Source organism: Xenopus tropicalis, chromosome 6, assembly GCF_000004195.4.
Source record: "Xenopus tropicalis strain Nigerian chromosome 6, UCB_Xtro_10.0, whole genome shotgun sequence".
Classification (NCBI taxonomy): Eukaryota; Metazoa; Chordata; class Amphibia; order Anura; family Pipidae; genus Xenopus; species Xenopus tropicalis.
The window spans coordinates 36,523,994-36,536,313 of record NC_030682.2 but is presented as its reverse complement, the minus strand read 5'-3'; the positions used below and the strand labels follow the sequence as shown (position 1 = coordinate 36,536,313).

The window sequence follows — 12,320 nt, the reverse complement described above, 5'->3', positions numbered from 1 at the left end:
TAATAAGGGTCCCAAGACAGAGCCTTCTAAGGGAAAAGATGATGCTTCATTGTAAGAGACTTGATTTGTGAACGATTTGTGAGGTAAGATGAGAACCAGGACAAGGCAGTGTCGTGAAGGCCAATAGAGGAAATGGAGGAGAAGGTTATTGACAGTGTCAAAAGCAGCTGAGAGATCAAAAAGTATTAGTAGTGAAAAGTGGTGTTTAGCTTTAGCTGATAGGAGGTCATATTGGGGCTTCTACTAAGAAATCAATCACTCGAACTAAAGATTACTCTAGATCAAATTGATAATCCACGAATCTAGATTTTTCTATTGCAATTCAAAATTAAAATTGTCTGATGAACGTATATTAAAAAGTGGCATAGTATTTTCTTTCATTAGGCACTTTTTATTAAACAAACAAAGTTAAAGCAATCTTTTTTACACACAAGTAGAAAATATTCCCCAACTAATCACCGTCTCCCAGTTTTGGCCTTTCATTACCACCACATATTTCATTGTCTCATCATGGTAGTCAATAATGATAAAGTACCAACATTCTGTTGTGCTTTACTTTCCTCAAAGCCCTTAGCACTGATTACTGACACTTCTTATTATTTTCAAAAAGCCTGGGAGAACACATATGTTTGTTTTAGAAACATCCAAAGAATATACCTCTCTGACTGTGTTTGGCAGTTCCGCATTGTGGGTTCCTGAGTCTGAAAAACAGAGGTAATGAGTTGGCATATGAGGAATCAGAAGTTCTGCTAGATAATCTGGATCTTAATTATTCAGAGATTTAAAAGCAAGAAGGTTGATCTTCAAAAGAATCCTTGACTTAATTGAAGGGCAGTGTAGGGAAGAAAGAATTGTGTTGATTGGAGAGTAGCCTGGTGTTTTTTTTTACCAAATTTAATCAATGCATTTTTTTCCTGGGGAGACCATAATATAGAGAAATTGTGGTAATTATATTGAAGATACAGTAAAATACAGTATTATATTTATTTATGTATAATGACTAGTGATGAGCAAAACTGGCATGTTTAATTTGCCAAAAAAAATTAAAAAATGCGGTAAAATGTCATAAATGGCAAAATTTTGCTGAAATGCTTTGGAGTCAATGGTAACACTAAATGACATTGCAGTTAAGACCTTTTTAGTGCTGTAATAGCATATACATTGCCCTACCTTGTTAGAGAAACATCTTTCCAGTATGCTACAACTGTTCTTCATAGAAAATAAAAGGCTCTCATGTTGCCAATATCTTCCTAGTATGGCTCCCAGACAGCATCTTTGAGGGAGCAGGGCTAGGGAGGTCTCTAATCCAATTAATTGATGAGGAAGGCAAGGGGCATATAATAATGATATCTAGGTTTTTCATAGGGCAATAGACTGCAATTTTTCCCACTAAAACAAAATGCATGGCAAAAGTCTATTTTGCCTCTTAACTGTACCAGCCAAAAAAGTTCACTCATCCCTAATAATGACTTCTATATGTTTTATTAATACAACAGTCACTGGGAAGTTTTTGTATTAAATGATAATATGCTAAATGTATCTTGTAACACTAAAGACCTTTATTAGTCATTCAACTGTTTATGTTATGTTTTAAATACATCAATACTTATGGGCAAATTAGAGCTCACAACAGAAAAATTCACATTCATATTCTTTTCATTCCTATGGTATTTTTGGAAGCGTATTTATCAGATGGGGATCTCTCCATAGGAATGAATAGAAAGTCGGTGGATTTTCCTATGGTTGGCTTTAATCTCACATTTTGATAAATCTGCCCCACCAAAACACTGTACTGTGCTATGTTTTTACTTATCCTTTTTCCCCTTAAAGGAAAGACAGTCAACTTTAAAGAGAGAAAAAAACTGTTCTCAACAAGGAAACAAATGCGGAGAAAGAATAAAAATGCAAAGAGCAAATTCTGTAACAGTGGATGGGCAAGGTCTCCAGGTTTGGCAACATTATTACTAAGCATGTCATTTGATAAAAATAAAAACTATTTCTCAGGTTTTCCACAAAGACTTTTGTGTAATAAATAGAAACAGAATTGAAAATGAAAAGCATTAACAATACAAAACAATACAAAAGGGGACAAAAGAAGGGGCATGGCCTAGTGCTATAGCATTCAAAATAGTTATTAGGGCTGCACAGAATCTAATTTTTAGCCATATCTTACATGAAGGATTTGGCTTAATTCAGAACAAAATCAGAATCTTAATTTGTGAAAAATTACCAAAATCCCAGGGGAAAAATCAGCAATTTATAGACATAGACATGTGATCTCAAGTCATGTGAATCCTGGCAAAAAAAACAAGGATTTAATCGAATCCTAAACCGAATCCGGGATTTAGTGCATCCCTAATAGGTATTAAATCTACTTTGGTAAATAAAACTTGCCTGATAAGTGCAATAGGGCAAGGTCACATGGGGCGGATAAGTACAGACTGACAATCTGCTCCTACGCTTGCACCTGGAAGCATTGAGTCAGGCCATCAAAAGCAAGATGCTTGACACAACTAGAAGCCTTTTTAAGTGTAGGGGCAGATTGTCAGCCTACACTTCTCTACAGGCTGACAATCCACCCCATGTGACCTTGCCTATAGGCTCCTCAAAGAATTGATTCACTGGTTCTTCTCCCTTTACAGGCAAAGGATAAACACTGTGGTTCCTCTGTGGACTTTAACACTACTGTGTTTGCACTAGTGTATTGTGTGTTTGTGTATTTGGAGGGAGAGCGGTAGCAAAGAGAGTATGTGCTTGTGAACTTGGTGTTAGCTGTATTAAATGTGTGATATGCTCCGTAAGTTCCATCAGCTAGAGGATTTATGTTAGACAGCAATATTGGCTAAATTAAAGATTGTTCTTAAATCTTGGAAATATATTAATACTGATAATATAGTCAAATTAGAAAAACATTTACGGTCCCGGAAATATTAAGAAAATACCAGTAGAAATAGTACATTACAGTACATTTTTTTTAAAATGCATATTCATTATTATAAAATATTGATGGCAGAGCTAAACTCTAAAACAACAAAAGTCATAATTTTATTTAATGAAATATGAACAGTTTTAAGACTAACCAACTGTTAATACTTCCAGCAAAAAAAATCATTAAAGGACAAATTAAAATGGGCAGAAATACACTGAATGGAAAAAATATGGGTTAAATGTGATAGAAGAGTTGAAGTTATTGAGTAGAAACGTGATAAATAGTAGCAGTTTTTCTTTTATAATAAGCACTGATGTAAGTGAATAGGGAAACTGAAGGATGACATATTGGATATTATAAAGAATCGTAAAGACATTATCATAAAACCCATTGCTCTGTCTGCAGTGTAAGGCTCTAATTATAAGGCAATAAAATGTGATGGTTTGGCAATGCTTCCATGGTCATTATTTGCCAATGACATGCTAACTACACTCAGGGCAAAGATTTATAGCAATTAGTGCCACCTCTGTTCTTTAAGATTTTATAGAAGCATAAAAAATCTGTTTTATCTGGTCTTATACAATTATACATTGTCTGCTAATAACACCAGCGTGGATTATTGCAATATTTCTCAACCATAGAATATTATCACATTACTGAAATGTCAATGTTAGTACAAGAAGTTTTACATAGACTTAATGGGAACAAAAAAAATGTAACTGGAGAAGGGGCAAAATAACTATGGCCTCTAAATCACTATACACCATGCACTTACCCTTGCGCAGCAGGCCAAAGTAAACCCATACCTAGATCCTATTTTGCCTAAGTTTACCATTCACGGGCAGCACACTGTCCTCCATACTGATGACACCATAGTTTGAATGTTATTCTCAAACGCTAGAACAGGTATAGGATCCGTTATCCAGAATGCTCAGGTCAAGGGTATTCTGGATAAGGGGTCTTTCCGTAATTTGGATCTCCTTACCTTAAGTCTACTAAAAAATCAATAAAACATTATTTAAACCCAACAGGAATATTTTGCATCCAATAAGGATTATTTATATCTTAGTTGGGATCAATTACAAGGAACTGTTTTATTATTACAGAGAAAAAATTCTCAATTATTTGGTTATAATGGATTCTATGTGAGACAGGCTTTCCGTAATTTGGAGCTTTCTGGATAATGGGTTTCCGGATAAGGGATCCCATACCTGTATATCATTGAAAAAACTTGATTCCGTTAATTTGTGAAAAACAAACTTGGTCACAATGAAGTTGTAAAAATTAGAGATCAAAGTTTATTTTGCTGTAATTTTCTTGGATCATAGAAACGCAGCAATTTCAAACTAAATAAAGATGTCCCATTGAGTCTGTTCTCTTATGTTTTTGCATATTTGTATGCACATTTGTAATTTGATGAAACAGTCATTATACACTCATACATTTGAAAAAAATGATCTAATGGCCCTTTCAATTGATCATAAGGGCTCTGGTACACGGGGAGATTAGTCGCCCGCGGCAAAACTCCCTGCTCGCGGGCGACTAATCTCCCCGAGTTGCCTTCCCCCTGCCATCCCACCGGCGAACATGTAAGTCGATTTCGGGGCGATTTCGGGAAATCGCCGAAAAAGCCTCGCGAGTCTTTTTCGGCGATTTGCGCGAAATCGCGCCGCCGCGTCTGCCATCCCGCCGGCGACTTACATGTTCGCCGGTGGGATGGCAGGGGGAAGGCAACTCGGGGAGATTAGTCGCCCGCGAGCAGGGAGTTTTGCCGCGGGCAACTAATCTCCCCGTGTGCCAGAGCCCTAATGGGAAGTGCTTTCCTGTATCCCCAAACACAAGAACCAAAGGAATCACATTGTGTGCCAATAAATAAGAAATTGGATGAAGTAACCATTGTTTACATTTCAGTGAGATCTTGGGCAGTTTGTTACTATCTACCATCATCTAGGGAAATGGCACATGGTGCATTTTGTCACCCAAAAGTGCAGAGGACAAAACACCAGAAAATACTGGCCAACCACCTGTGGTAGGCTCTGGAAATTGCATTTTGCCCATAAGCATTTTAAATGTACCATTGCCGTTATATTAAAGACTACATATTAAAAGCAGCAGTGAATAAGTGCATCACTCCCAGCCTACAAAGGGGACTGCACATAGTTTGTAGTACAGGTTTTGTATATATTACAAGGAAGCCTGTTTCCAGAATACTCAAAACTGAGGGAAGGTCATCACCCATAGACTATATTTATATTTATCAAATAATTTACATTTTTAAAAATGATTTCCTTTTTTCTCTGTAATAATAAAACAGTACCCTGTACTTGATTCCAACTAAGATATAATTACCCACAGCCCTATTGGGTTTGTTTAATGGTTAAATGATTCCCTTTTCTCTGTAATAATAAAACAGTACCTGTACTTGATTCCAACTAAGATATAATTACCCCTTATTGGGGCAGAACAGCCCTATTGGGTTTATTTAATGGTTAAATGATTCCCTTTTCTCTGTAATAATAAAACAGTACCTGCACTTGATCCCAACTAAGATATAATTACCCCTTATTGGGGCAGAACAGCCCTATTGGGTTTATTTAATGGTTAGATTATTCCCTTTTCTCTGTAATAATAAAACAGTACCTGTACTTGATCCAAACTAAGATATAATTACCCCTTATTGGGGGCAGAACAGTCCTATTGGGTTTATTTAATGGTTAAATGATTCCCTTTTCTCTGTAATAATAAAACAGTACCTGTACTTGATCCCAACTAAGATATAATTGGAGGCAAAACAATCCTATTGGGTTTATTTAATGTTTAAATGATTTTTTAGCAGACATAAAATATGAAGATCCACATTACAGAATTTAGAAAGCCTCAGGTCGCAAGCACTCTGGATAATAGGTCTTATACCTGTATATGTTAAGGGTTAAAACACTAGATACACAGAGCAATGCATTGCTTTAAAGTTTGATTTTTGGATATCCGTGATGAACTACTTTTTTGGTTTTGCCCATTTGCAAAAGAATCATCTTTGAACTGTCAGATGTATTATCTTTCATACACATTTCTAAAGGATTGGTTGTTAACACTGCAATGTATAGTGACATTTACTTGCCATTATTATTTGCTGGCAGGTGTCCATAACACTTCGAAAGAAATGATTTATGCAAATGGAGTTTTCTTTGTTGCTTACAGAGTACATAGTTCCAAAGTTTAGGGAAATGACATAGGAAGGATATATGTGAATCCATTTAGCACGGTGTTCAGCCTTTCTGTTCTGCTTTCAAAATATCTGATGATGGACAGAGTATATTATTAAATATAGCTGATAAGATTATTTTAACAAATCTAAATGTTTTCAAAGTAGCGTGAGTTTTTACACGTGTGAAAACAAGAATCAATATCTTGGATTTTTTAAAGAAAAGTATTTGTTCTTTGGTCACCTGAATCACATTTTCTGTTACTATTTATTACAAATCTGCACATTTATCTTATTTCATTCTAGCTGCCCAGAATAATGATCATGATTATTACTTCTAATTAGAGTAAGTAATAGATCATGTATAACCTTAGGATGAGGCTCATTAATTACCCTTGTCCATAGGGACTTCAGTTACAAGTAGATAAGCACTTTGTCTTTGTCGTAGTTAGCTCAGTTTAGACTTAGCTCAGACAGAAAGTGTTAAGTTTATTGAAATTGAAATAAATAATTAAAATTGATTAAATATGAAAAAAAACTGTGTCTCATCGATATTTTTGCAGCACGCCTCAACTAAACACGCATTAATGTGGAAATAACATCAATGGATTGTAATTAAATTCAAATAATTTTAGGAAATGAAAACAAATACCTTAATGTGTTAGCTACCCATATAACCATTTTAGTAATTATTTTTCTAGATATTTATTATTCTGTGAAGCTAAAACACAAAATAGCCCTATTTTGCATAAAACAACAGATTTTTTTCTAGACTGTTTAGGTAATGACAGTATAACATATGTTCAGTTCACTAATGTTTATTCTCTCGCGTTTTCAGTGTTTTTGCATGGGTGCAGATTAACTAAGTCAGAAAAGAGTTGAACAAAATTCAGATATGTATCAGAACAGGTCAATGATTTACTTCTTTAAAGGTGTCCAAAAGCTTTGAGCGGTGGAACTCCATTCTGCTTACTAGGTCCTGGGCACACCAGGCTCATTCCTGGTCCTACACTCCATTCAGCCTTCCCCTGTTCCTGCACAAAGAGTCACTGCATTGGCCCGGGTTCAGGCACACGGAGTGGATTTCAGCACCAAAATGTGGCAACCCACTCCATGTGTCTGCATCTGGGTCGACACAGTGGCTCTGGGTGGAGGCACAGAGGTAGGCTGATTGAAGTATACCTCTATGCCAGTGCAGAGCTTTAACACCCCAACAAATATGTAAGCCCAAAAAATTATAATCACTGTAACGCAAGTCAGTAGGGGGCTTAGTGATTAAGTATAGTTGTTGTTCTGACAGCAATGAATAGTTTTTTGTTTTTTTTCCAAACACCATTATCATTCTTATTAATATATATATATATATATATATTGTTTGTAAATTTAGTACTGAAGGGGGCCTGTTTATTAAATAAAACCCTCTCCCATCACGCTACAAACAAAAAAAGTAAAAAAAAACTTGAGCTTAGTCTTTGAAAAATAGTATTGCTTTTATATTAAATGGGGATATATAAGATTTAATTATTATTTGATTATTACAAATTGCTGTGTATTTGCACACTATATAGTGTATCCCCTTCTAAAAGGGAAAAATGTTTATGTTCACCCTACAAATGTTGTGACAGTGGCCATTTTGATGATTTGCGTCAGGAGCCTAATATTTAGGAGTGACTGAAATTCCATAGAGGTAGGGTCCCTGACCCTTACTTTATAAAAAGAGAATGAATTAATTTGTTTGGATGAGTCTTATACTTTTTCCTCCATCAATATGGGGATACAGAAAGCTGTGACGTCTTGGGGAAATATGAAGGCTGGGGAAGAGCTTTTCTCTATTGTAGCTGATTTTTCAATTTCTTTGCAGATTACTCCTATTTCAGGAACACATCCACTTCTAGTTTTTGTAAATCCAAAGAGTGGGGGGAAACAAGGCGAAAGGTATGCTCTGGTATATTACTTTCAATGTTTTTGAATATTGTTAATATTGTTTAGTGCAAATTTTGTATATTATTATCTTGTTTGTTTTTGGAGACTTAAATAACATTTACAGAATTATCTTTTTTCAGCATCAGAATGTTTACTAACCAGCCAGCAATGTTAGGGCCTTAATTATCTTTATGCCCTGCGAGTAGTGTAGGATATGAGAAAATACAGTGATTCTCCAAACTTCTCAAAATAGAAACTAAAAGAACAGAAGATCAATTCAGGTTAAAATAATGTATAATTCAAGTCAAACCTTTGTACCATATTTCCCATTGCACTGTACATATACAGGCATGGGATCCATTATCAGGGAGCCCATTATCCAGAATTACAGGAAGGACATGTCTCATAGATCACATAATTCTAATTTCGTGAGTGATTTCCCTTTTCTCTGTAATAATAAAACAATACCTTATACTTGATCCCAACTAAGATATAATTACCCCTTATTGGGGGCAGAACAGCCCTATTGGGTTTATTTCATGGTTAAATAATTCCCTTTTCTCTGTAATAATAAAACAGTACCTTATACTTGATGGTAACTAAGCTGCATGAATCCATATTGGTGTCAAAACAATCCTGTTAGATTTATTTTGTGTGTAGCCCACCCTAGGGTATGGCTTGGTGTACTGTAGTTGTGACTGTGGTGACACCCCAAAGATTCCCAGTAAATACCAACACAAACAGGAAGCAAACCCAGATTTATTACACAGGAACTGGGCTGAAAATGAGTTAGAAAAAAATTAAATGCAGATAAATGCAAAAAATATGAACAGGCAGAAATAGCAATAACAGTGCAATGCAATGTAAACTGCACTAGCAGTTAAGTTCTAACAACAAAGTTTGGGAGCTCCCCTAATGTCCTATAAGCCGGCAGCGTTGGGGCCCTTAAACAACAATTTACATCCAGGATGCTTGTACTTTGTTATTATAGCTTCAAATGTATACTGTCACAATTATCTGTGATTCTAAGTAGTGTTTTCACTGTAATCCACTTGTGTTGGTCAGTAATAATAGTCCCACAGTGGCTTGTTGCAGTCTGTATCTCCTGTGACAACTGACACAGATTGTTCCTCCTGTAAAGTATGTATGAGGGAACTATATTGTACATGATATCCCAGTGTTACTGCTGCTGCACCAGTTAGATATATACTGTATGTTAGTTACCTGTATCTCAGTACTGTGGCACACTTACTACTGAGATGTGAGACAGGAAACTTGTTTGGGACATGCAGGTCTCCCTTCAGTGCTGGCAGGATTTCACTCAGCTTCCCACACTGCGCAGGGGGGATCTCTGTCACTGTTTTCCATGCAGCATCACACACATACTCTGGCCTTTAGCAGAGATCTCTGGCAGCTCTCCACCCCTCAGGTGCTCAGATCCACTTCCTCCCTTCTTCCTCTTCCTTTTTGGAGCACATCCTCTCCAGAGCATGGCCTTCTGGGATCTGTAGTCCCTTCATTCCTATTACTATACATACTGCTGCAGTCCTTATATCAACAGTGAAAATCCACATAAAGCAGGAAAATAGGCTTACTTTCAATGAAACCAGCTTGGCTACACTCTCCCGCCACTAGAAATCTTGTGTCCCCACAAGGAAACAATAAGACCACAAACCCAAAAAACCTATACATTACTTATCATGCTTGAGCAAAAATTACAATATGGTACCTTTTGCAAATTCCAACAATATTCATTTCCCTCTGAATAATACTGGGTTGGGATGCCACCACTTAAGTCAAAGCATAAGGGAGTTTGGGCGTAGACAGCACGGTGTGATGCTAAAACTGTTTCATCAGTGCTATGGCCAAGAGCATCATAAGTTAGTCTTTGAGGTGGTCTTATTACCCGAGGTGCTCTGTTAGGCAAACTTGGTTCAGTACAGGCAGATTGATGTACAGTTTCATCATTGGTGTTTTCATCAGTTTTGGAAAACTCATTCCCATTCACTGGTCTCATTGGGGGATTAGCAGAGACAGTCTCTGATACCTCAGAAGGTATATCAGTAGGTTCTAGCATAGGTTCTGGTACACAGAGAGTAAACTCAGGGGCATCTGCCTTTAAGTTGCTGGTGGAGTTTGAACTCGTATTAGATATACCTTTTGGTTGCTGTTCTGTGAAGAGGTAATTCAAATCCCAATCTTCGTCATCACTATCAGTATCATAAAGTTCCCCTTCACTATCAATGCCTAGTTGAGGTGGATTTTGACCCTGCAGTCTTCTTGACTTTCTGGGCTTAGGGTTCTTTAGATTTTTGTCAGGTCTGTGGTCAGGACCTCTCACAGTTTCAGCTAGAGGCATTAGATGGTTCCTATGCCAGGATTTAATAGGACCCTCTCGTCCTTCAGGGCAGATCTGGTATACAGGCAAATTAGGAAGCTGGGAGCATATAATATATGGTTGGGATCCCCATCTATCAGCCAGTTTGTGTTTGCCTGGATTCCCCAGATTCCTCAAGAGGACACGGTCCCCAGGCTGTAGGTCATGAATCTTTACCTTTTTATCATACAGTGTTTTGTTCTGCATATTCTTTTTACCAACTGCCTCCTGGGCTCTTTTATATGCTCTCTGTAAATCTCTCTTCAGTCGATCCACATAACTACTGTGTGATTTAACTGGTGTGTCATCAGCAGTCACTCCAAAGACCATGTCAATGGGCAACCTGGCTTCCCTCCCAAACATTAGAAAATATGGAGAGTATCCAGTAGCACCATTCTTAGTACTATTATAGGCATGCACAACTGTGGCAATATGACGACTCCAATGTGTTTTCTTCTCTTTTGGCAGAGTCCCCAGCATATCTAACAGAGTCCTGTTGAACCTTTCAGGCTGAGGATCACCCTGTGGGTGGTAAGGGGTAGTTCGGGATTTCAGGACTCCAAGCATTGACATCAGCTCATGTACTAACTTGCTTTCAAAATCCCTCCCCTGATCAGAGTGGATTCTTTTTGGCAGGCCATAATGAATAAAAAACCGTTCCACAAGGACTTTAGCAACTGTAATTGCTCTTTGATCTTTTGTGGGAAATGCTTGAGCATACCTGGTATAATGGTCTGTAACCACCAACACATTGCTTGTGCCACCCTCATCTGGCTCAATGGATAGGAAGTCGATACAAACTAGATCCAGAGGGCTGTGGCTTTCCATGTGGCTAAGAGGGGCGGCCCTTGATGGCAATGTCTTTCTCTGTATGCATCTTAGACAGGAGCGGCAGTAGTCTTCTACATCTTGCTTCATACATGGCCAATAGAAACGATCCCTCACAAGGCCTAGGGTTTTATCATATCCCAGATGACCATGTTCATCATGCAGGGCCATAAGGACTGAGTCTCTGTGTTTTTGTGGCAGCATTAATTGCCATTTCTCTAAATCTGTAGCACTTGGTGCTCGTCTGTATACTAAACCATCACGTAGTCGCAGCCGATCCCACTCTTTTACAAGCAAACTTGCTAGGGGATGGGAGTCAGTTTTGAGTATCTGAACTTGTTTCTTTCTCAAAGCCTCCATGGCCACCTGGCACAGAGGGTCCTCACTCTGATCTCTCTTTATGTCTCCTTTGTTAAGGGCTGGCATGGTTGATGTTCCAACAGAAGTGACATTGCAGTACAGCTTTGGAATTCCTCTGACAGTCATGCCAATCTTCTCTGCAAAGTTTCCACTTTGGCACCGGCCAGTTATCCCTTGGCACATAGTTCTTACCCCAGGTGCAGGAATTTCGATCCATTCATCATCTGGATGCAAATCTCCGTGAGGTCTTCTGGACAGTCCATCAGCATCCCGATTATCCCGACCAGGTCGATAGCGCAGACTAAACTTGTAGTGTGCCAGTGCAGCCAACCATCTGTGGCCAGTGGCATCCAACTTTGCTGTTGTCAAAATATAAGTTAGCGGATTGTTATCTGTCTGCACTTCAAACTCTGCTCCATACAAGTACTCATGCAACTTATCTACCACTGCCCATTTTAGTGCAAGGAATTCAAGTTTATGAGCTGGGTAGTTCCTCTCAGATGGTGACAGACTTCGGCTGATGAAAGCTACTGGTCGTAACTCCTTATTATATTCTTGGTACAAGATGCCCCCCAAGCCTTCCCTGCTAGCATCTATGTGAAGTGTGTAGGGCTTAGTTGCGTCAGCATAGGCCAGCACAGGTGCATGAGTGAGGCAGTACTTTAGCTGGTCGAAGGCTTTATCACATTCTTCTGTCCAAA

At 38.0% G+C, this 12,320-nt stretch overlaps 1 protein-coding gene across 2 annotated transcripts in view; it reads left to right on the top strand.

Moving 5' to 3' along the window:
* dgkb (diacylglycerol kinase beta) overlaps positions 1 to 12,320 on the top strand; it is a 271,623-nt gene that overhangs the window by 104,651 nt on the left and 154,652 nt on the right. For both annotated transcript variants that reach the window (XM_031903168.1, NM_001102744.1), the window contains 2 exon segments: positions 1,831 to 1,947; positions 7,993 to 8,066. In XM_031903168.1, coding sequence (XP_031759028.1) covers positions 1,831 to 1,947; positions 7,993 to 8,066 — 191 coding nt within the window.